The following is a 25,015-nucleotide window of genomic DNA, read 5'->3' as shown; positions in this document are numbered from 1 at the left end:
GCTCAGCAGCCCCCACATGGTCTGGGGGATGAAGGCTCAGCAGCCCCACATGGTCTGGAGGGGGGAGGTGCAGAGCAGACTGAGAGGTGAGGCCATTCATCCTTACCGACCCTCCTTGTCTTACAGCCTTTGCCATCATGATTGTGCTGGCCCTGGTGCGCATCGGGAAAGGACAAGGAGAGGGGCACCCGCCCCTAGCCAACTTCTTGGGGGTCCAGAACCTGTTTGGGGTGTGTGTCTACTCGTTCATGTGCCAGCACTCCCTGCCGTCCCTCATCACCCCCATCTCCTCCAAGCGCCGCATCACGCGGCTGCTCTTCCTGGACTACGCATTGATCCTGGCCTTCTATGGGCTGCTGTCCTTCACGGCCATCTTCTGCTTCCGTGGCGACAGCCTCATGGACATGTACACCCTCAACTTCGCAAGGTGCGAGGTCGTGGGCCTTGCAGCTGTCCGGTTCTTCCTGGGCCTCTTCCCCGTGTTCACCATCAGCACCAACTTCCCGATCATCGCGGTGACCCTGCGCAACAACTGGAAGACGCTCTTCCACCGTGAAGGTGGCACCTACCCATGGGTGGTAGACCGCGTGGTGTTCCCCACAATCACCCTGGTACCTCCCATTCTGGTGGCCTTCTGCACCCATGACCTGGAGTCCCTGGTGGCCATTACAGGAGCCTACGCGGGCACTGGCATCCAGTATGTCATCCCTGCCTTCCTGGTGTACCTCTGCCGCAAGGACACCCAGCTGACCTTTGGCTATGGAACGGTCAACAAGCATAGGTCCCCGTTCCGCCACACCTTCTGGGTGGCCTTCGTGCTGCTATGGGCTTTCTCCTGCTTCTTCTTTGTCACAGCCTACATCGTCCTCAAGGAGACCCAGCTCTGATAGCAGATGCGTCTGACAACAGGAGGCAGAGACAGCCCATACTCCCTGCATCAATGCAGGACTTAGCTGCCACCCAGGTCGACGGAGCGTGCTAGGCTGGGGCTCCTGGAGAAGGCCTTCTACGTCTCTAGCTGCTGTCCTCTCCCCACCGAGGACGTTATCCTGCAGGACAGCCCTCCTGCGTGGGAACATGGTTGTCACCCACATTCCTCCACTCCTGCCACTGGAGGCCGGCTCCCTCCTCTGCAGTGGAGGAGAGAGTGGTGACCCTGCTGCTATTTATACTAGACCCCATGCCCCCTCCTGCATCCTCGGCCATCCACTAGCAGCTGCTGCCTCTTCAAAGGCGAATCGCAGGCCCTGGCTCTCCTAACCTGGCCTGCTTGGGAAGGGTGGGGCCCTTTTTCCTGCCAATCCTGAAAGTTGCTAAGTTGTGTGTTTTTTTCCCTATGGGAGGCCTGGCCAGCTCTAGTGACAAGGACAGGAAGTGCTAATTGGCACCAGGGTCCCTAGGCAAGAGCCGTGAGAACTTCTGCTGTGGGTGCCAGCCCTGGCACAGCAGATGGATGAAGTATCCTTCCACAGTGTGTAAAGCCCTTTGCTTGGGTCCCTGAGAGGGGCCCTCTGTCCCCTGGCTTCTCCTTTGGAGGCCAGGGGCCCTCTAAAGTTCGGGGTACCACTTGAGAAGCTGCCCTCGGCACTACCACCCACAACCATAGTGGCTGACCACCCTGCACTTAGAACAGGGAGAGCACAGAGTGACCCTCTGCAAAAGATCAGGCTGGTGTGAGGCAGCCCAGCTTGCTGCCAAGCTACATTGCAACACTAAGGTGGTGCCCTCAGGAGCCTGGTCACGGGTGCTCAGTGGCCAGCCTCTCCAGGTCCCTGGCTGCCGTGGAGCTGGAGGGGGTGTGTACCACCCTTCCTATGGAAGGCCAGGCTGCCAGCTGCCTCCTCTTGATCACGCTCGCACCCGCTAGGCCCAGTGCCTTGGAATGATGATTATGAACTGCATTTTCGCTGTGCCTTCTGCTTTGGGCACCAGGGATCCCTCCTGACCCTGACTTGCCCCAACCCTGGGCCTAGTCCCACCTGTCCTGGACAGAACTGCCTCTGGGGTGGAGGGTCTCAGACCCTGCCCCTCCCTCTTGATTTCAGTGCCTTGCTCCACCCTAGTGAGGGAACTTGTGCAGCCCCCCCCTTCCCTTCTACGTCTTGCCATATTTAAAACTTAAACTCTGCTGTGTTGTTGGATGTCCCAGAACCCAGGGGCCTGTGCAGAACCTGCCAAGAATGTGGGACTCACTGGCAGCACCTGCCACCTCTGGCCCCAGCGTCCCTGCCTCTGAGCATCTCCAGATGGAGGTGGGCCAGGCCGCACCTTCTCACCACTGTCCCCCATCCATAGTTCCAGCCACATGGAAGATAGACGTCCCTGTGCCAGTCTGCCAGTGCAGCATCTTCCCAGGAAACCCTGGCCCACGTGCGTCAAGAAAGGAAAGCAATACAGTAGCAGGCCCAGGAGGAAGGAACAACTGCCCATCATCATCCATGCCTCACCCCGCCCCCGACTCTGGCTGTGTGCTGAGAACTCAATTAAAACACTCTGTACTTACCCTTCTCCCTCCTGCTTAAGGGCAAAGCAAATTAAATCTTCCTCCTGCAACACACACACCTCACCCCACCCCCAGGCTCCAAACTGAATTTTGGTGGAAAATTTATTAGCATCATAAAGCCCGAGTTGATTTATGTGGCAATCTGGAGCCATACACAGTGGCTGCCACATTCCCCACCCCCAAGTTAAGCTAGGGAAGCCCCAGCCAAGGCAGGAGGAGGGACGACGCCAAGCCAACCCTTCCCGCCGTCTGGTTTCTTTGTTCCTTCGTCTCCACCTATTGTCTGACCTGCTAGAAGTCATGTGAGGTCACCTTCCTCACCACACCAGGCCTCTGTCACTGTCTCCTGTCTCCTGTCACTGCCAGGGGAGTTGGACACAAAGAGGAGAGGACATAGCGTGTGTGGGTGTCATTTGTCCCCTCCCACACACACACACACACAGACATCAAGCACACTAAATGTTTGTGTATCACCTGGGTAAGGTGACAAGCTAGGTCATGGTATCTGTTTGCAAAGAGGCCCTGGGATTGGTGGTCCGGAGGACAGCAACGAGCCCACCCGGCCTGGCCCAAAATCCGAGTCTCTGAGACTCAGCAGTTGTCACTGCCGTCTCTCTGCATTGCTGTGGGCCCGTCCTGAGGGCAGGGCAGGTCAAGGTGGGAAGGATTGTTCTCCACAGAGCACCAGGCCCAGCTGAGCATCAGTACAGCGCCAGGAGCTCTGGCTGTGCCTCACCTGAGGCTGGTAGGTGGGCCAGATGGCAGGTGACAGGCAGTGAGGCACTGCGGAGCGGTAAAAAGTGGCAGCAGGCGCCAGGCCCAAAGCCACACACCTGTCCTCAACACACGGGGCCAAGAGCAGCCTCAGCAACAGGCAGTGGCTGTCTCTCAGGGCTCCAGACCCAGGGTCAGAGGAAGGCAGACGTCTGTCTAAGGAATAAAGTCCCAAGCGAGTAAAGTGTGGGGGCTGCAGAGACGCTGCCTGTCGACCTTCCTCCCAGGGGCATGCTGCAGGCCTGGCACTGTGCTGGATACATTGTGAAGACCAAACTGTCATAACCCCCATACCCTGTGGCCTCTAAGCAGCAAGCATCTGTAACCCTCCCTCTTGTGGGGACCTCCAGATCATAGGTCATGGAAACTAAAGGACTGAGCTTACCCCAGCACCAAAGTCCTTAATAAAGCTGCTAAGACCCACACTTGTCTCCTTTGTCACTTGCCAGCCATGACTGTCCTGGTAACCCAGGACTGACAGGACTCGGGTTGAGACCCCCAGATACTGCTCAGCTTTACCCCCCTCCTAACGAAGCGATGACCTTGGGGCTGCTGCCTGCCACGCTCCAGAACCAGAGTGCCACAATGGAGCCACCCAAATCTAGGAGGCTGTGGGAAGAGAAGGATTGGCTATAGATCCATAATCTCATAGGAAGCTCGAGGACCACCCTCTTCTTGCAAAGAGCAAGGTAAGTAAAGCTGGAGGGTCCTGGCTAGAGATGGCATGTCACCCCTGCCCCACCCCCCCTGTGAGCACTGGCTCTCTGGCAAATGCTGATGTGCATACGAAACCTTTGACTAAAGACAGATGGAGGGAAGCAGCTAGGGCAGCCACGGGAGGGAACTGGGTCAGACCGTAAGCATGTCCCACTGTGAGACAAGTGGCAGGGCCTTGCTTTTCCCATGTCGCATCAAAGGGGGGAAAAAAAACAACCCAGCATTGGGGATGGGGTTTGTTAGGGACTGTGTTAGATGTTTTCCCTTCTATGACCTCACCCTCCTCCCCCGCCAGGCCCTCTACCTCCTCTTAGAGGTAGAGCCAGGGCCACTTCCACCACGAGCACAAGCTGAGACATTACACACACAATGTGTCCTTGCACCTCTTGCCCCTTTATACATTCCTAGAAAAGAAGCACGCTGCCGGTGCCTGAGCCAGCCAGCCAACAGCAGGCTCGGCCAGCCAACAGCAGGCTCAGTTCCGCGGTTGACTGTTAATTATCTTAACAGTTCTTGGTTATTAATGATCTCGGGCTCCCTCCTGTCTCCTCCCGGTTTCACCTGCTGCAACCTTCTCCCCCCCGCAACCCCCCAGCTACACATGTACCCTGACTCGGGGTCGGGAAAACAAGGACTCAGGTCCAGAAACGTGCCCGTCAGTTAACCCTGTCACTGTTGTGTCTGGGTCCAGTGCCCTTCCAGGGAGGGTGCTGTCCGTGCTCGCCCAGACCTGTTGCTGTTGCCTGGTTCCATCTTGTGAGCAGGCACGAGGCAGTAAGTGAACACGGCCACAGTAGAGGGGGTGCCCGTTTTTAGGGCGATCACAGTCTGGCCATAAGTGGAAATGAGTCTGACCTTGAAATTTTTCCCTAAAACAAAACTGAAAAGTCCCCAGTTCTCATGGCTCCCGCCCAAGCAGGGTGGCCATTGGAGCCTGCTGAAGTAACACTAGCTACTGTAGCAGAGGAAGCTGGGTTGGCCTCAGGGGGCACTGGACCCAGCACTCCCCTCCCCTAACTTCGCCTCCCTCTCTGTCACATGGGAGAAAATGTCTGCCAGTCTCCTTCTCATCTAACCTACAGGGGACAGCAGGACTCAAGCTTTACTTCCTAAGCAGCACAGGATTGAGTCTGACTGGATCCGTGATGCTCACCACAGTTGGAATGGTGACCGGTATTCCCTCGACTCACAGTCATTGTTGGAGAACAGATGTAGCTGCTGACTTGAAAACTTGAAAGACTGAAAAAGTCATCTTTACAGTGGTCCCCAGAACTAATGATATATGTGACAGTGAATAGTAGTCCCCTGAGAAACCCAGAGGGAGGGTGGAGTAGGATAGGTGTAGAGATTGTTGCACCTGAGAGGTTTGGGCACAGTGAGGGTGAACCATGCCTGACCTAGGATGGCACCTGTACCCAGCTTCTAGGGACCATGGGCCAGGTCCCAGACCAGACTCCCCAGACCAGGCCCCAGACAGGCTATCACTGACACTGTCAGTCTCCCAGACAGCCACTGTCACCAGCAAGAGCCTGTCTTTTCAAGAAGACTGAGTATCAAACTCAATTCTTCACTCCCAGAGCCCCTATACTGAGCACATTTGTCACAGAATACCTGGAACTGCCCAGAGCTCCTCCTCCCTCCTGGACACCCTTGGACCTAAGACTTCCCCGGATGGAGTTGTCCACATGCTACACTCAGATGCCACAGCCCAAAATACACCCGAGCATGGCTGGACTGTGCACCCTCTAGGATGCAGAATGAGGCAGCCAGGACCGACTGGGCTGTAAAACGTTGCTTTAATGTTCCAATGCTCCTATGAAAAGAAATCCCAACCCATTGGAACAAAAAGTGGGATGGCCCCATCCCAACCTCCATTTCCAATCTCTGTGTCTCCAACCCAAGGCCACAGCAACCACAACTAGGAACTGGTTGACGCCAGGACAGGGACACATTTTTACTCTCTGTGACTACAAGACATCATGTGATGAGCAAGACCCCAGCCCACACCAAGACCTATGCTGCTAAGTTCATAAGCTGGCCTTTTCACTGGGTCCCATGGCAAGGATTTCAAAGTAGAAGCCAGAGGAGCCCAAGCTTGTCTGTCCCCACAAACCTGGCCAAGGCCAGCCACAGAATCCAGTCCAGCAGTAACCAGAGCTGCCAGAACCTCACACTTCTGATTCCAGGCTGGAGATCCGCCTCCAGGTGCAGGACCTTGGAAAACCTTGTGTCCCACTGGCTTCCCTGCTGACCTCTTCCAGCACGCCACTGTCCCTGTAGCTTCTGCCTAGCCCCAGGGTCCTGCCTCTGTGTGATGGAGGCTCCCAGGTTCCAATGAGCCAAGGGCTGTGGCTGGCACAGGGTGGAGGGTGACGGCAGACAGTCCCCCAACAGAACGGCAGGTGGGAATGGGTGTGCAGGCAGACGTGCTGTCTGGGCTGCCAGGTGGCCACCCCTGCTGGTACGCCCTCTGCACAGGTCTCCCGGTAGGACGGAAGCCGCAACGACTGTGCCTGAGCCACGTGCCTGCAGGATGGCTGGCTTTGGGGACATGGGCAGGCACAGGCGTGACCGGTGCACCTGGCAGGCAGAGGGTTGGATCGAGTGAAGGCTTCTGCCACCGAGCTGGGCAGGGAAGCGTGGCGAGGGCGCGAGCCCCGGGCCCAGGCGGCGCGCAGCAGAGCCTCCCGCCGAGCCAGCTGTTCCGGCCCGAGCAGCGGCAGGTCGTCGGGCTCCGGGGGCTCCGGGAAGAGCGGGAGGAAGGGGCGCCCGGACCTCTCCGCTCGAGGGAAGGAACTGTAGTGGCAGTGCGCTGGCAACAGGGAGCGCTCCGGGAGCGCGCGCCGCTCCGAGACCGAGAGGTGCGGTCCCTGATGCTGGACTCGCACCGGCCACCGCGCGTCCCAAGCGTGCCTGCAGGATGCTCGGGACACGTCGGGCGGGGGCGGCCCGCACGTCGCAGGGCGGGGCAGGGGCTGTGGGGCCCTGCGCGGTAGCGGGGTGCGGCCCCCACCGGGAGGCCTCCAGCCGCTGGGACTCGGTTGTCCCGGAGGACCCGGGGTGGATGACCGTGGGCCGGAGGTGGTAGGAGCAGGCGCGAGGCGATTGTTGCCCCAGTTCTCGATGGTGCGGGTGGCGCGGTCCAAAGAGCTGCTCACGTCCGCGGTGTTCACCATGTCTCGGGCCGCCTGCAGCATCTTGAGCACATTGGCCTGGGCTGAGCCTGCTGTGAGATCTGGACTGGGCGGCCGCGCAGGGCTCGGAAGGCTCTGTACCCCGTTGAAGCAGCTGTAAATGCCCTAGTCAATAAAGGGAAGACAGGCCGTGAGCTGAGCCATCTTCGCAGGGACCAGCCACCACTGTCCCAGGCCTTGTTCTAAGCAACAGCTTTTTAAAGTCCCAACTGTGTGCTCCTTGTGTGTCAGGTAACACGCTGTTCTGAAGGTGAATGAAATATCTAGTTTTCTTGTTCTAACGTTCTAGCAAACCTCAGGGAAGATTCAAAGCCCCACCACGCTGGCCAACCACGCCCCTTCGCGAGATCTGTTTTAAATCTAAATGAGTCTACAGCAAGCTGGGTTGCTGTGCTGCCTAACACGAAGACCTATGTAGGGAGAGGCAGGCACCTACCCTGCTGAAAGCCAGCAGGAAGTCCAACTGGGATGAACTGGGCACCGAGTGTCGAAGTTTCCAGTAGACCAGGTGCTCCCAGGCAAAGACCAGAAGGGCCAGCCCCATGGCCACCAACAGCATATAGAAGACGCCGGCCATGTTGTCAATGTCCAGCTTGCTGCTCATGACCTCGTTCTTCTCATTCTGGCAGATTCCCGAGAGCCACACTGTCTCCAACTTCTGCGTCTCGCCTGGCAGAGAGTACATGCAAGACACAGGAACGCCTCCTTCAACTGACCCTACCAACACTTGCCTGAAGCCTGGCGAGAGGACAGTTAGGCATCCTTGTTTCCTAGTGGGGAAAAGTCCAGCAGAGGCGGGACAGGGGCAACCAGTAAGGAAGGAGAAAAGCCAGAGAGAAACCAGCTGCAGGATTAGTGCCAGCCTAACCACTTTGTATGCCCACATGCCTGTAAAGTCTTGGTTTTGTTGTTGTTTGTTTCTTTTGAGGCAGGGTTTAATGTGACAGGCTGGCCTTGAACTTGACAGTAGGCAAGGCTGAGCTTGTGCTACTGATCTTGCCTCCTCCGCCATGCCTGGCAGTCAAGGCTTGTTCATTGATTACATTTTAGCGTTCGCTCACCCATTCATGCTATCATCGTTTGCTCTTTACCACAGACATGCCAGGCCCAAGCTAGGCCCCCAGGAGATCACAGGCAATCTTGTTTGCTCTCCTTAGTACACAGAATTTATGGTATGGACAGTGTGTTGTGCTTAAGGTTGGGGGAGTTGGGATTTATTTTTAATGATGTGCCTGTATATGCATGTATATGCATGTCTGTATGTGGGTATCATTTGAATGCTGGTGCTCAGGAAGGTGGACTGTTTCCAACCCCTCTAAAGCTGGAGTTACAGTCATTTGTGAACTACCCGCTGTGGGTGCCGGAAACCAAACTCAGTCTCTCCGTAAGAACAGTATATACCCTTAGCCACTGAGCCATCCCTGCAGCCCCAAGGCCTGGGGAGTGTTTTGTTCTATTTGAAACAGGCTCTTGATTTGTAGTTCAAGCTGGCCTCAAACTTGTGATCTCTGAAGCTCTGTCCCATGAGTGTTAGAATTACAGAGACAACAATTTATCGCTAAGGATGGAACTCCTGCAAACTGAGAGCTCTCTCTGGGTTTTAGCACAGACTGGGCTAGCCCTTCCAACCAGTGAGCCTTGCTGCTAAGGCTAGCTGGCCTCTAGCTTGGGAGTAGGCAGATGCTTGGCCCTAACCTGGGTAGTCTCAAGATGACAAAAGAGAGGAACTCATCTGAGGACAGAGCATGAGAAGGTTCAGCCACTCAGAACCCCCACACCCTACCATGCAACTTGAGTATTTTCTTGCCTTCCTTGCCCTTTGGGAAACCTCCGGCTCTGGTCCTTGCTTCCCCTTGCAGGTCATCCCTCCCTTAAGTCTTGGGTTTTTCCTCATACCTGTGCCTCAACTGCCCCAACCTCACTCCCAGAGAGCTTTCCCCTCGGAGGCTCTTTGCACACCGAAGTGACAGTAGAGATTCTAACCACAGAGCTATGGACCACCCTGGAACCCGAAGCTGATGGAACTCACCGTCCCCCAGGAACTGCAGGAGCGCCAGGTCTATGGCCCTCTTCCAGTGGGAGTCTTTCTGCATGGCAATGCCATAGCCAGTGGTGGCAAAGACTTTGCCAGACCCAATGGTGACCAGCTTGCAGCCTTCGTCCTTGCCTGCCATGTAGTTGAGGACAGCAGCATCATAGATGAAGGCGTCCAGTTTCCTAGAGACACGCCGAGCCCTCAGGGTCAAAGACCCAGACAGGTGAGAGTGAAGGCCCAGGACATGGCTGAGTACAGGAGCCTGCAGCTGCCACCAGGGAGGTGCCCTTGCAAGGGACCCCTTCCTCATTCCCCAGAAAGGATAGAGAACTCACTGCCCTAGAATATACAGTCCCTCTGCCCATGCCCTTCTGCTCTTAAGTGTCTGCAAAGTTTTTAGTCACCACCTCAAACTTCTGGATCATATGGTAAATATCCACTATCCCTTCCAACTCGACTCTGCCTCAAGACCTCCTCATCCTTCCCCAGGAGTCCCACAAGACATGCCAGCTCCACTGTCCCTACCCTGGGTCTCTAAGGAAGGGATGCCTAAAGGTGCCTCCCGGAGAGACATGGAGCCGGAGGCAGAGGAGGATGCAGGACTAGGGACCCACCCCATCTTCAGGCTTGTGAGAGCGTCCTCCACCGAGCGCTGGTTGAACTTGACCATGTGGGTGTGCATGTCACGATAGTTGCTACGAATGTTCCTCTCTGTGCTGCCGTTAGGTACCGTGCCAAAACGGAAGGGTGGGTATTGGTCTTGAGGCCGCTGAAACTACAGGCAAAGAGCAAGCCACTCCCACCCTCTTCATCTAACCACCCCGAGTACCAGAGCCCCAGACCCCCAGACCCAAGTCTGACCTGCACAGGCTTAGATACAGCCCAGGCTTCTCCTGTCTTTTACAGATGGAAACTCAGAAGCCTGAGACACTTAAAGACTTAGCCAAGGCCACTCAGTCTGTGGACCTGAACAGTCATCATGGAGCCTTCTCCCCAGACCCCCAAATTCTTCCCATTTCAGCCTTAGTTCAAATTTCCCAGACTCTGTTTATCCTGTGTGTGCCCTTCCAAGGTCTGTCCCCACCCTCGGTGCGCCCCCCACCCTCCACCTGGCTGTGGCCCAGGAACCTTCTTGTCACTAAGGCCCGACACAGTGTCGATGTATTGCTCCTGGATCATGAAGGCTGCCAGATTGGCCGTGTAGCTAGCGAGGAAGATGACAGCGAAGAAGGCCCACACCAGGACCATGATCTTGCTGGTGGTACCCCGGGGGTTCTCGATGGGGACAGAGTTGTTGAAGACCAGCGCCCACAGCAACCACACGGACTTGCCGATGGTGAAGGATGGTCCACCAGATTCTGGGGGTGAGAGGGTGGGCGCTGGGGCTTTCCTGACCCACTGTGAAAAGGCTTAAAGCCTGGTGGGAACTTCATCACCGGCTGGTCCACCGTGTCCCTCCACCCAGGACCAAGTAATAGCTTACTCTTGCCCTTGGTGAGGTTCTGGTTGTAGCTGACAGGGCTGAAGTACTCGAACATGAAGACGGTGATGGCCACCACCGTGAGACACATTACAAACATCATCACCCACACGGCAGGACTGTAGGGTTCTGGGGACCAAGGCAAGAGGCTCAGAGACCTGGGTCCCACCCCATTCCAATAACTGGGGACATGTGCAGGGCAGGCGCCTGGCAGCCCTGTAGGTGGAGCCAAAGGTCTCTGACACTCAGAACAGCAGAACCCCTGAAGAGCCTAAGGTAAGACAGTGTATAGTGTTCAAGGCTTCCTCCTGTCTTCTGCCCTGAGAGCACACATCACTGCACTGTAACTCTCACTGGGGAGGGTTCTGATCTCTTCCTGGAGGGTGAGGCTCTGAGGTCAGGTCTTACTCGACATTCCCCTGCACGGGAGCTGAAGCTCAAGACCCTCCAGAGACTGTCTGAGGCTGCATTAAGAACCAGGTGCTATCCGGAGCCCTGGCTCCTTTGCTGGAAAGGCCATCCTAGGAAATGAGAGTGGCTCTCTGTCCTGTGGTTGGAGAATCCACTCAGAGAGGTTCTGTGCCCGTGTGTGTGTGTGTGTGTGTGTGTGTGTGTGTGTGTGTGTGTGCACGCGCGCGCACGCATGCTGACCTGGAACTTACTATCACTGTGTAAACCCAGCTGGTCTTGAACTCATACAGATCCTCCTGCCTCTGCCTCCCACATGCTGGGATTAAAGGTGTGTGGCACCACTCTTGGCTCTGTGTCTTTCTTAAAGCCACCCAGGAAAAGGGAGCAGAGTTGGGGTCTCACCGTGGCTTAGCTAGCTCTCAGCCCTTTCCCAGCATCCCACGCATCCCCACCGTTCGTTCTCTGAGCCACTTCACGCTGCAAGCCCCACCTGCCCTCCTGCCAGTCACTCTGGAAATGGGAAGGAACATAGTTGTACTCTCCAACCTTGAGTCTGTGTGTTAGCCTTGGGAGCCTAACACACAGGGCTGACCCCCAAAATGCAACGTTCCTAGTGGAGTAAGAAAACCATTAGCACCTCTCTCGTGCTCCCCGAATGATTCATCCTTGGTCCGTGGTCCAATCCCCAGCACAGTCAGTAGCCAACCTACCAATCTGCCCTGACTGGCCTGTCTGTTGGATTCTTCTCACCTGACCTCACTTAGAACCCACTGACATTAATGTCACTCCTTCCAGTTCCTCTTCCCTCCTACCACCTCCAAGACTCTCAAGGATAACATGCTTGACTCTGAAACTTCACCTTTTCGTTCATAGCCCCCCACCCTGCACCCCTAGATCCTTGTGTCCAGAGCCTCCGCTGGCCACCCAAACCTCACCCAGAAAAGCCGAAGGGGAGACGGTGCCGTTGCTCCTTGCCACCATCACACTGATGCCGGTCTCCACAAAAGGCACGGAGAAGTCTATAATCTCAGAGCGCTCCTCATTGATGGTGAGAGACCCGATGGCCATGTCTGCCCGCTTGTAGTATACCTAGGGGGCAGGAGGGCATCAAAGAGCTCCCCCATGGACTTTTGAATTCTCCCTAATACCCATCCAGGAAGTCCACCCAGCGCCCATCAGTGGAACTGGCTACTCCCTCCCTGGGTCCCAGAGCACAGTTCCCAGGACACCATCCCCTTCAGAGCTCTCAGCCCCGTTGCATGAGCACATGGTGAAGGGAAACATGAAATCTGGCAGCAAGCAGGGTGGCCCCAGTTGAACTTGTGGTTGAGCCCGAGGTGGACCTACCTCCCCGATCATGCCATTCCACACACCACGAACCCTCTTGCCGTGCTTGCCATTGGTCACCAGGTACAAGTCGTAGGAGAACTTGACTACCTTGGCCAGCTTTTTGAGGATGTCGATGCAGAAGCCCTTACAACAGAGCTTGGTGTAGGGGGTCACATCCCCGCTGCTGCAGTCACCACCAGGAGTCAGAGCCCTTCACAGTCCTCAACCCCACCTGCTCCTCACAGCCTGGCATATGAACCCCCACCCCCACCCAAGCATGAGACACATGCACAGCAGCTGACCTCCCCCCACCCCGCCCCGTGACAACACCCAGCTCACACCAGACCTGAAGGTGTGGTTGCTCTGTCTACGGCAGGGCACAGTGTTGGGAACACAGCCACCTGTGCCAGGGTCAGGGCTCTCCACGATGACAAAGGGCCTTTCTTCCAGTGTGGCCACTGTCAGGTGCCGGCTGTCCACCACAGGCTGCAGGGAAGTGCTGTAGCGAGGCCATACTGGATACTTCATGTACAGGACTCCATGATCCCACCGTCCTACCTGCAGAGGACAGCTGGCCTCAGCCAGAACCTGCAGTACTGCTACCCACCCCCTACTCTCTAGACAGGGTTTCTGGGGACCATCTGCAGAAGCCAAGAACTCTAAAGATAGCCAGGGTAGACAGAATAGGGGATCTTGGGGCAAAAGCATTTGGAGGACAGAAATACAGGCCAAGGACTGAACACGGACACAAGGGCAGGCTCCCCATGTCCTCCTCCAGGCCCTGGGCCCTGTGATCTCCAAGGCTGTTGGCCCAAAACACCTTCCTAAAGCTCAGACCGTCTCACGGTGCTCATCCCTACCCTCCATGACCTCAGCACAGTCTTCCGGCATCATTCATGTCCAGCATTTCCCCACGCTCCCTAAGCCGCCCATCATTTAACAGCCCTTTGTCTTCACCAGATTAGCATCCCTTCCTACCAGGCTCCTACTCAGTCCTCAAAACTCCAACTGGACATCCAGTCTTTAGTAATTAATGCCTTCCCTAGTTCCCTCCTTAGAAAGCAAACAAATTCTTTTCTGTTTTCTTTTTTTTATTTGTTGTTTTTTTTTCTTTCTAAAAATATTTTTTCTTTTTTCTTTTTGTTTTGTTTTTTGGTTTTTGAAACAGGTTTCTCTGTATAGCCCTGGATGTCCTGGAACTCACTCTGTAGACAAGGCTGGCCTCGAACTCAGAAATCTGCCAGCCTCTGCCTCCCAAGTGCTGGGATTAAAGGCGTGTGCCATCACTGCCTGGCTACAGATTCTTGTCTTTTTCTCTACTCACTTACTGTTTGGGGTTGTGTTGTGGTTTGTTTTGTTTTGTTGTTTTATTAGGGAGCAAAACAGGTTCTTGCCATGTGCCCCGCTGGCCTGTAACTTCCTATGTAGATCAAATAGATCAAGCTGGACTCAGATTTGAAGCAATCCTCCTGCCTCTGCCTGAGTACTAGGATCACAGGCATGAGAAACCACCCTCCTGCCCCCACATTGTTTTGCATACACCTGTACTCGAGCACAGATTTCTACTTATTTACATGTCCAGCTGGCTGGCAGACGTGGGTCACTCCTCTAGGGCCAGGACTATGTGACAGAAATGTTTAAGTTCAGTAGTGCAAAGAAAGCAGGGTATTGTGGGAGCCTGGGAGGAGGAGGTCTCAAAGGTTTCCTAGTGAAGGACATTTCAGGTGAGTCGTGAACAGAGGGAGTCTGCTCAGCTGCGGGGAAACACTAGGAAACAGAGGACAGAGGGCCCCTGGGCTCACCCACTTCTCACCATCTCCCAGAGGCGGTGTCGGTTGAGGGCAATCACAACCATGGTGGGCTGGACCAGGTACCCACCAGGGCTGAAAGAGAAGTCTCGGCCCTCCCAGGTGACATTCAGCAGATGCCTGGGGAGGGGAGGTGGAAAGATGCCAGGGTGTCCCAAGACCCTGGGACGTGGCTCTGACTAGGACACCCCATAGCACCACCATCATAGGGCATTCGTGTGATCTCCCTGTGTTGACTGCACTTGCCTTTCCATACCCTAAAACCCACTGTTTCTTTAGATAAGGATTCTAAGACCAGGAAACCTGAAGGAACTTGACCCCAGACGTATATGATAGTGATAGCTAGACAGAGATGAGACCAGGGAGCCCAAGCTCACTGTCATTCAAGTCCCCCGAAGTGGCCCACATGACTGAGTAGGTTCTCACCTGTAGAAGGCCTCCTTAGCAGGGCTGATGGGTCCCGGGTGGCTTCGGCAGTCTCCAGCCGGGGCTGGCAGAGTACCGTACTGGCGTCGGTAGCTGTGGGCACCTAGGGCCAGAATGGCCACACCGTCGCGGACTTTCTGGCGTAGGCTAAGGCGCCAACTCTCGGTGACCACACTGATGAGGCCCACCGGGAAGGCTGCAGGGGGCGCGTCGGTGCTTCCCAGCGCCAGGTTAGGTACCAACCACACGTGCCCGGGTCCCACCAGGCCAGCCTGTGCAGCCTCCGCGAAGAGCACCTCGGCCTCTTCACGGGAACAGTAGGCCACCAGCACCGGCGCGTCGACCTGGCGCAGCAGGCGCTGAGTGCGCGCTCGCGTCCCTCCGGGGCCCAGCTCCAGCGTGAGCACGTCCAGCAGCCGCCAGCTCAGGTAGCTGGCGTCGGCGACGGCGCGCACGCCCTCGAGGAAGAGCGCGTGGCCCGGGTGCAGGCTGGTGATGACGGCGAACGCGCTCCAGTCGTATTCCTCCAGCACCTTGAACAGCACCTGCAGCTGCTGCTCCAGGGACACGCCCAGCTGGAGGAAGGCGGAGCCTGGCTCCTGGGGTGGGGCGTGGGCGGGGCCTCAGTGGGGGCGGGGCGGGACGAGCGGCGTCCTGCTCCCCTGCCCCCACCACTCCCTCCCCCGCTGCCGAAACCTTGAGTAGGAGGGGCTTCATTGTACTGAGGACCCCTGCCCTGGAGCCAACTGGAGTCACCTGGGGAATTTTACCAACTGAAATCCCGGCCCCCAACCTGACTCTGTTGGACCACGGACCAGAAACATCAGCACCATCAATGAACTTATTAGAATCGCAGAAGTCCGGGCCGCACCCCAACACCTACGCATCCATTAGAATTTCGGGGTGACTCCTGGAATCTGCCTATGAACAAGCTCTTCCGGGTTTCCCCTGAATCCGCAAATTTGAGAAGCGTGGCCCAGACCAACCAAATACGGCGCTCTCCGCTCTCTGCTAGCACCGTGAGAAACAAAGTCCTTGACCCGGAGGCCTGGCCCCGAGATAATAGGAAAGCACCCACCCAGAGCCTCCGAAGTGAGAAAGTTTCTCCTTCACACCACCTCTACCACTGCAAAGTCCTGGTACTGCCAGCTTCAGTGAACAGATTCTTCCTCCTAAGGTCTCCTTGGGGCCACTATAGCTGCTCCCAAGATGTCTGCTCACTGTCACCCCAATCTTATTTTTAAAAAGGGAAACTGTAGGCCCCAAACTCCATTTCTTCAGTAAGTGAGAATTTCAATTAGAAGAGAACTGGAGAAGCAAGGTGCAGTGGCACGTGGTGGCACACGCCTGTAACCGCAGCACTTGGGAAGTAGAAATGAGAGGGTCTCCACAAGTTCAAGACCAACCTGGTCTACACAGTATGTTCCAGACTGTAGCTCAGACTGCAGGTTGACACCCTATCTCAGAGAAAGCGCAAAGATGGAGACTTTAAAGGCATAGCCACAGTCCACCATGGTGAACCACATTTGGTTCCGGTTTCAAGCAAAACCAGACATAAAAATAAACATGTGTGACATTTGTGAGGTGGTGGGGAGATGTGGATATTTGAGGAGGCTGAGGAATTTTTGTTATTTATTTTAGACGTGATGATGTATGGCGGTTTTATTTTTTTAAGGTTTCTCGTCTGCTGAAGTACACACTGAAATATTTATGGGAGGGATAATAAGCTGTCTGGACATTTGCTCCAGTTCACCACAGCAGAGGCAAAAATGGTCAGGGGTGAGCGTGGGGGTGGGGGTGGGGGAGGAGCCAAAGTGGACAGAAGATAGGTGACGAGCCTTTATATATTCTCCAATTTCTCTGTGATGGGGTGGCAATGAAATAGGAAGTGAATCAAATCAGTCACCTCCCTCACCTCCTCCCATGACTGCCCTTAGTTAGAATAAAGTTAAATGCCTCCTAAGTGGTGAGACCCACCTCCTTCTCCAGACTTCTCTCTGTCATCAAAAGCTCCCAGCAGATTCCTATGACTCTTCCCAATTCCCCCTTAGCCTCAGAGCAGACATCATTTGTTTTAAAAATCATATCTAGAGAGTGACCCCATGGGAAGGCCAGCAGTCTCAACTAACTTGGATCCCAGGGAGCTCCCAGAGACTGAGCCACCAACCAGGAGCATCCACGGCCAGTCTGAGACCCCTGCCACATATGTAGCAGAGGACTGCCTGGTCTGGCCTCAGTGAGAAAAGAGGCGTTTAATCCTTGAGAGTCTTGAGGAAATGGGGAGGCCTGGTGGGCAGGGAGCACCCTCTCAGAGGCAAGAGGGAGGAGGAATAGGAACTGTGGAAGGGATACGGAGAGGGGGGATCAACGACTGGAGTGTAGATAAAATAATTTTTTAAAATCATATCTGGCTAACACCCTATCCAAACAGGCCCTGTGAGACTCCTTCCCTGGGGACATCTGTCTTTCCTTCAAAATGCCTGTCAGTTAGAATTACACATGAATATGTGTTGGGAACTTTCTCCCCAGGAGACCAAGTGTGTCTGTCTTCCCCATGCCCGGAGCAGAGACGGAGAAGAGATCTAGCCCTTGCAGATGAACTCTCGCTAGTAAAAGGGTCTGAGGCCTGACCAATGACAGCTGCAGAAGCAGAGGAGATATCTTTGCTGGTGGGAAGGACATCTGCCCACCTCATCCAGACACAAACTAATACTCAGGGAACCAGGGAACACCCTCCCCACAGTGTCTTTCCCTTCCCTGGTCACATCTTCAGTCCCAGCCAGTCTCCCAAAGACCTAAGCTGCTCCCTAACCCAAACCCAGCCCTGCACCCTAGCTCCAGTCTAACTGTGGGCTTGGGGAGGAAGAGATGAGACTGTAGACAGGCACCTTGGGGGTGAGGACCACAGCAGAGCCTCCACTGATGCTGAGGATGGGCACGTGGGTCTGGGAGGAGACGAAGTCCAGTAGCTGGGCCACGGCCTCGGTGTCCACGCTGTCCTCGAAGACGATGCCGTGGACACGGGCAGCACCCAGAAGCCCACAGATTTGGGTGAGGATGCTGCTGGGGTTGGTATTGTTGACCCCGACGGTGAGTGGCTGGATCTCCAGAGGCAGGTCCAGGAAGTTCTGGGAGGTGAGCCGAGTCCGGGACTGGGCCTGCAGTGACCCAGAGCTGCCAAACACCACTGCCACGGTCACGGCCTGTTCTCCCTGCCCTGCGCCCAGCCCTGCCCAAGCACCAAGGAGTGAGGTGAGCAGCAGGGCGGGCCCCAGGACCCCACCCATGTCCACCGGAGGGTCCTGCAGAGAAAGCAGAGCAGGACAGAGAGAGGTAGATGGACAAACAGAAGGTAAGGTTTAGAGAACACACAGACAGCCAGAGGACAGAGAGAACCTTCCTACACAGGAGAGGCAGAGACAGACAGAAACAGACAGACAGAGAAAAAGAAGACAGGTTAGCTGAGCAACCCCAGGGCACCTTGGAGAGGCAAGAACTGAGAAGAACCAGGACAAGGCACGTCACCCTTAGCTATGAAGGGCTAGAAAGGTCACAATCCCCAAACCTAGTTATCTGGGTTCTACCCTAGAAAAGACACTGAAGTGTTAGTGTGTTGTTCAGGAGCCCTCAATTGAGGTGGACAGAGCTGAGTTCAAATCAGGTGTGCCGCTTACTAGCTACATGATCATTAAAACAAATAAAAAAAAGATTTATTTCAAAATTATGTGAAGATGTATGTATGTGTGTTTGTGTGGGGGTATAGAGGTCTGGGCATGCATGTGTGGGTAGCTGTGGAGTCAGGAAGGAGGGAGTCAGATCCCCTGGAGCTATAGTTAAAGGTGGTTGTGAGCTGCTTGACATGGGTGCTGGGAATGAATCTCTGCAACCCCTGAGCCACCTCTCTGGCCTCAGCTGCGTGATTTTTGCCTTGCCTTTCCGAACTCCCAAAACAAAGGATCCAGCTATTCACTGCCAGTAGCAAATTTTATCCTGTAGGTGACAGCCCCTTTGCCAGATGAAGAAAGGTAGCCCCTGACACTCCTATAGCTCAGTCCATTCTACAACCAAACTGAATCTTGCATCTATCTCTCATCAGAATGAATACTGTCCTGCTCGCCACGGACAGCCCCTGGCTCTTTGCTGTGTGGCTCTGCCTGGCAGATCCCCTCCTCCAGAGCTTGTATGTCTTTGCCACCTTATCTTCAACCATCTTATTTAGGACAGCCCTGTAAAGCAGAGTGGCCATGGACAACTCGCTTGGGTGCAGGACACCAGAAGCCCTGAGCTGTCCAGTTCATACTCACTATTTCCCATGCCATTGCTGGTGTGTAGAATCTTTGTTACACCTAACCTAAGGGCCGGAGCGTGTCTGCTACACAGATTCATTCTGGATCAAGACCAAGAGCCAAGCAGGTGAGAGAAACATGGCTCTTGTGCACCTGTGGATGCAGCTCATGACCACCTCCTCCATCTTCTTCCCACCCCCAACAAAACTAACCAGGGAGAGTTGAAGGAGGATCAGAGTGGGCCTGCTGCTCCAGCCCCTGGAAAGAAATTTGCACACCTTTGCCACAGAGATGCAGATTAAACCCAAACAGCCTACCCAGGATGCACTTGGCACCTTCCAGTGCTGGAGCCTGGAAACTCACAGAGCAGCCCTGGCTTCTTCCAGACCTTTCTTTCCTCTGCTCTACAGAGTGCTACATCTCTCCCTTTTGTTCCAAGTCTAATTCCTCATGGAACACTCCACAGAGTTCTCTCTAAGGGGTCTCTGGGGAGTGTGCATGAATGAAACTTCTTATTTTTTTTTTTTTTAGCTTTTTTTTTTTTTTCCGAGACAGGGTTTCTCTGTGTAGCCCTGGCTGTCCTGGAACTCACTCTGTAGACCAGGCTAGCCTCGAACTCTCGAACTCAGAAATCTGCCTGCCTCTGCCTCCCAAGTGCTGGGATCAAAGGTGTGCGCCACCACCGCCCAGCGAAACTTCTTTTCTCGGCTGAAAAGACAGCTCTGAAGGAGACCACAAAAGGGAACTTTCCAGTTACAGAGTGTGACTCGATACACATGTGTCCAGATCGCCTTCCTCTGGAATGAGTTTCTGGATGGTAAGATATCACACATGTAACACGAGGGAGACATAGTCCCTGCACCCCAGGATCTATGAGTAGAAGCTGCAGAACCAGCAGACTGTCACAAGCTCCCCCCCACCTCCTGTCTCTAAACTTAACTTCCTTTTCCATCAGACCCTGGCATCCCTCCTCCCCTCCCAGCATGTCTTCTCCTAGCTAAGGGTCTAGCACTTGTTCACATAGGTACAAGGAGCTGGTCGGGGCTGACAGTGTTATCCTTGACAGGGGAGATGAAATTTAACAGGTCAGGGCTTTGAGCTCAAGTCCCAGGTGGTAGGAGTTCAGGCTAAAGAGAGATTGGCGGCCGGAGAAGGAATGCCATAGATTTACTAAAACATGTGACATCTCCCCGTGTCTGTGAATGGCAGCTTAGAGGCATAATTGGGTCTAGAATAAGATCCCAAGACACAACACACCATGCGGTGTAGACCGTACAATTTCCAAGCATGACAGTGACAGGCACTGTCACGCTCACTGCTCCTTTGAAGGCCTGTATGTGCATCCAGTATGCTTGTCACTAAAGTGAGGTATGCGATCAGCACACAGGCACACTGGATATCGGGGAGATGACGTGAAAAGTATGTAAGTGTGTAAGCTACCTCAATAATATCCGTGTGTGTGTGTGTGTGTGTGTGTGTGTGCGCGCAAGTGGAGGCCTGAGGCATCAGAAGTCGGCCTGCCTTACACCTCACCTTATTCAATAAGGCAGAGCCTTTCCTTTGAACCCAGAGCAATGGAATTCAGGCAAGCTCCAGTGCCCGCCCATCTAGCATTTACGTGAGCTCTGGGGATGCAAACACTGGTCCTCAAGTTTATTTGGAAAACTCTTTATCTGCTGAGCCAGCTTCCCAACTCTTCCCATTACTATTCTTATATTCACTACATATTAAAACAGTCATTTTGGATATATTGAATTAAACTATACTACTAAGCCAGGCATGGTAGTGCACGCCTTTAACTCCCAGCACTCAGGAGGCAGAGGAAGGAGGGTCTCTGAGTTTGAGACCAGCCTCATCCGTCCGTGGAGTGAGAATTCCAGGGCAGCCAGGGCCACACAGAGAAACCCTGTCTCAAACCAAAACCCAAACCAAAACAAAACCAATAAACAAGTAAATACCATTGTATTTGAATTTTATCTGTTTCTTTTTCCATTTTTAAAAATTTATTTATTTTGAGGCAGGGTTTCAGGATGTAGCCTCTGCTGGCCTAGAACTCACTTCGAAGACCAGAACTCACAGAGACCTGGCTGCCTCTGCATCCCAAGCGCTGAGATTAAAGACATGTGCTCATCACATGTGAGTCTTTTCTCTTTTATTAATGCCAGTACCTGGAACTTTAAAACTGCACATGAGTGTCCTGTTTTATTTCCTCCAGACCACGAGAATCTGGGGAAAGGGCTTAGGTTCCCTTCCAGCTCAGAAGGGAGGCTGCTCCTCACAGCTTCCCTCCACTATGAAAATACCCTCCTGGGTGAAGGCTGGAGAGAGAGGAAAATCGAGGCAGGTTGGAAGCCAGCAGGTCCCTGAGCTTACAAAGCTGTGTGACAAGGCATCTCCTCACAAGATGGCATACTTCCCATCCCGTGTCCCTGGTTCCCAACCTCTCCTTCCCATCCTCTTCCTAACTGCCACAACTTCCGCCTGGTCCCTGTGGCAAAGGTCAAGTGCAAGAGCTCTCTGGTACCCCAAAATCAACTACCAATGTCCAACAAGCTAACCCAACCCCACTGTCTTCTTGGATACTCACCCCTGCTACTCTAGTGGTAAGCAGTCTTTATCTCCTGCCTTTGCTCCTGCTCTTTCTCCTGGAACAGAAACCTCTTCCTAACAAAAGGCTTTTGTGTCTTTCACAGCCCAACCTGAGCCCCTCTTCGGCCTCTAATCTTGATTCATCAGCGCTGGACCTCAAGAAAAACACAGGGTTTGGGTCCCACTGCTCTTTCCGTGCAGGGCATGGAGCTGGGAGCTGGTCCTCCTTAGGCTCGCCACCATTGTTGAGCTTTTGTGTATCTCTGTTGACCCCAAAGAGTCTTTAAAGGAGTGTTTGCTGAGCCTCTGCCCCAAGTACATGGGAGAGGTTGGCAGTGACCAGTCATTTAGGACGTTATGTACCCCTTGAAAGGTTCTATCAACCCCACATGTTCGGGGACCTTCTCTTATGCTTCCACCAACCCCCAGTTACACGCAGGCTCCCTGACAAGGCCGTGCATACACATACACACTCACTAACTTGAGACACTAACGGCGCCCCCACTCCCAAGGCCCAGAAGCTCCAGTACCAAAGCTAGTATCATCCAGCTAGGCTGATGATTCTTTACAGTGAGGGAACCTCGCCGTGATGACCCTCCTCTTACCCTCGTTCCTTCTCTGCCCCACTAACACCCCAGACGCCTGGAAAGACATGCCCCTCTGTCGTCCACATTGGTGGGGACACGGAGTTCTGCCTTTTCCAATACTACCTGCCCTCTCCCGACTGATAAACCCCTCAGCCCCCGGGGGCGCCCCGCCCCCTCCCCTTGTAGGAATCTTACTCTGGGGCTGTGAAGTTCGGGGTATTTTTAGGCCGGCGATAAATAATTCATAGGGAACGTGGCATCTGGCTGCCCCTGCGGGAGGAGGGGGCGCGAGCACCGAAGAGCCACCATCACTCGCCGCTCAAGGACACTAGCGATGCGGCGGCAGTGGCGGTGACTCCGGGCGCGGGGACCCGCGCCACGCCTCCTGGCGGCCAAATTGAGCACCACGCACTCTGCGCCCCCAACCTGGCCACTACCCCCTGAACTCTCCCCACAACCCCAGCCCCAGCTCTAGGCCTCCAGCCCACTGCCCCAAGTTAGGTCTGGATCTCAAGCTCTTGGGCAGGGGATGGCCGAGTTAGCCTGGCAGGCGGGCCTGTGGGTCAGGACCCAACCCAGGTGGTCTTCCGGAGTGAACCCCCTGCAGCCAGTTTCCTGCCAACCTGTCTCTTTCATGTTCTTATTCTTAACAAGTTTAGAAACTAGCTCAGAGGCAGATACTGGACCTGCTCAAAAAAGTCAGTAGCATGACATCTTCTCCAAATTTTCCTGTGGCCAGGGGTGGGGGTTTGCTCATGGGGCCAGGACTGGGCCACAATCTGAAGACTGAGGATGCTATACCAGATGTCTCATTGGGAAGGGAGGGCTGGAAAACACAGTGAGCAAATGGGGTCAGCGTCCGACCCAGCAGGAATTTCTGCCTGTCGCCCAGCAGGACCTTTGAAGAGTCGCCAAACCAGCCCTTGGGAGATTTGCAGCCTGCTAGGTGCCTTCGTCTTGGGTAGTCGGAGCTCCCCTTGCTCGCCTAGGCCAAGCACAAAACGCCTTCCGCAGCCAGAGGCTCAGGCTTCTCCTCTCAGCCGTCGGAGATCCTGGTTGAAGCCCCAGGAGACCACAGCTGCCAACCGGTGCTTCCAGGGCCCCAGGGCACCGGAGCGCAGGCTCTCCCACCGGAGCGCAGGCTCTCCGGTGGCCTTTCCTCCCACCTTCCTTTTGGAGCCTTCAGAGCCAAGGGGACCCAAGGGGGGGGGTCAGTGTTTGGGAAAATCCTGTCACCCCAGAAACCCACTGATTGTCAGAGGTCAGGGGATGGAGTGTTAGGAGCTACCTGGTAAGGGGAAGAACAAGAGTGGGAAGCGGAGGGCCTGGGAGACTCACCCTAATGAGGGGGTCGGTAAGTAGGCAGATGCGCGCGCAGGTACCCAGCAGGGACCAGTTCGCCAACTGTTACAGCTCCGCTTTTGCTCTCCGAGCTCTGTGTCCTTTCCAGCTACCCGCGCTCTGGTCGAACCCAGCCTTGGCCCTGGCTCTTGGCCCCTGCCCGCTTCCTTGCCCCAGCGGCTTCTACCTGCAACAGTTGGACCCGGCAATCCAGACTCCCGCGTCCGGTGACTGTGCCCAGCCTAGCCCGGCTACCGCTCCAGGCGAAGGGAAGGAGGCTCCGCGACTCTAGGGACAATCGCTTTAGGCTATCCGCCCGCGTCCTTCCCTCCCGCCTTGGCCAGTCTGTCTCCCCAGCCTGTCTCTCCTCGCCTCCTCTGCGCCTCTGCGCCCAGGTCGACAACACTACTCCGGCTCCCGAGGGTCGCGGTTCCCCCCCACCCCCCACCGCCTCCCAAACCTCTGACGCCCGAGCTGGCCAGACTGTCTCGAATGTCCCGCGTCTGTCTCCACCGTCCTTGCCCGCGCGGCACTGGAGCCCCTTAAGTTGCCTACGAAGTTAGCGCCCCCCGCTCGCCGGCAGCCCTCGGCTGCCACTCACCGGGGAAGGGGCGCTGCACCCGCGCCCAGAGCCCACGACCGTCTCCCGCGCGGTGCTCGTCCCAGCGCCAGCCCCTGCGAGCTGGCACGCTGGCTGCGAGCTCGGCGGGCACCGGAGCCGGGCGCGGCGGGACCAGTGCGGGTGGCGCGGACTGGATGCCGCCCGCCCCCGCGCCCGGCCCGCGCCCCGCGGCGGGGCTGTGTCCCGGGCTGCGCAAAAGCGCACCTCCCGCTCTCGGGGCTCACCAGCCGACTGTGATGGAGCTCGCCACCGCCGGTCGCCTCCGCCCCGCCCCGGCCCGCCCCAGCCGGCCACCGGTGCCCCTCTGGCCCGTCCAGGCCCCTCCCTGCCAGCCTGTGCTCCGAGCTGGTCCCCTCTCCCCTCTCCTGCTCAGGGACCCTGTCCCCAGACTCGACGCACAGAAGCAAGGGCAACCTCGGAGAAAAACACCAGTTTGCCAGAAGCCCTGGGTTTGAGCCCTCAGTTCCCTAGCTGTGTGACCTTGGGCCAGTTAATTTCGAGGCTCTTTCGGTATATAAGTAAGGCCGAATCTTGCTGCCATAAGAGGCCTTAAACTGCCGTAGGCTGAAGTCGCTTTTTGAAAAGGCTTGTGGATTTGTCTGAAAGCTTGAAAATGGAAAGGCACCAAGTGTGTGGCGATTGGAGGGCTAGATCAAGCCTGCCAGCACCCAGGAGAGACAGGGGCAGAGTGGGGCATCTTCTTTTGTCACTGTTTCTCTGTCTTGGGGGCACCAGGCAGAGAGGTCAGCAGGGCAGACTTGTAAGGGACGTATCACCAGTGACTGAAGTGTGAACTGAAGACCGAGAAGGCAAAGCAGCAAAGAATAGACAGGAAAGGGAGGGTAGGTGCATGCCCCCCACCCCCATCCCCACTGTCCCCCAAGAGGCTCTTGAGCAAGGGCGTTTCCTCATT

The 25,015-nt window shown here is 55.4% G+C and overlaps 2 protein-coding genes across 3 annotated transcripts in view; one reads left to right on the top strand and one right to left on the bottom strand.

The window, feature by feature from the left end:
- Positions 1 to 3,702, top strand: part of Tmem104 (transmembrane protein 104) — a 56,282-nt gene extending 52,580 nt beyond the window's left edge. For both annotated transcript variants that reach the window (XM_028752788.1, XM_028752789.1), the window contains exon 10: positions 127 to 3,702. In XM_028752788.1, the coding sequence (XP_028608621.1) occupies positions 127 to 887 (761 nt within the window). In that variant the 3' untranslated portion in view covers positions 888 to 3,702. The remainder of the gene's footprint in view (positions 1 to 126) is intronic.
- Positions 3,703 to 5,771: 2,069 nt separating this feature from the next.
- On the bottom strand, positions 5,772 to 24,335 carry Grin2c (glutamate ionotropic receptor NMDA type subunit 2C). Its single transcript, XM_028752908.1, has 15 exons — positions 24,082 to 24,335; positions 23,478 to 23,667; positions 23,125 to 23,368; positions 17,566 to 18,077; positions 14,678 to 15,276; positions 14,257 to 14,371; positions 12,790 to 13,001; positions 12,462 to 12,627; positions 12,050 to 12,203; positions 10,707 to 10,832; positions 10,352 to 10,581; positions 9,838 to 9,998; positions 9,218 to 9,405; positions 7,625 to 7,857; positions 5,772 to 7,293 (listed from the first exon to the last, which is right to left on the bottom strand). The coding sequence occupies exons 4-15, from the start codon at positions 17,962 to 17,964 to the stop codon at positions 6,163 to 6,165; spliced, it is 3,714 nt and encodes a 1,237-aa protein (XP_028608741.1). The 5' UTR covers positions 17,965 to 18,077; positions 23,125 to 23,368; positions 23,478 to 23,667; positions 24,082 to 24,335; the 3' UTR covers positions 5,772 to 6,162.
- Positions 24,336 to 25,015: the final 680 nt, after the last annotated feature.

Source organism: Grammomys surdaster, unplaced genomic scaffold (assembly GCF_004785775.1).
Source record: "Grammomys surdaster isolate TR1022 unplaced genomic scaffold, NIH_TR_1.0 125940, whole genome shotgun sequence".
Classification (NCBI taxonomy): domain Eukaryota; kingdom Metazoa; phylum Chordata; class Mammalia; order Rodentia; family Muridae; genus Grammomys; species Grammomys surdaster.
The sequence above is the reverse complement of the archived record's forward strand: the minus strand, read 5'-3'. Positions and strand labels throughout refer to the sequence as shown.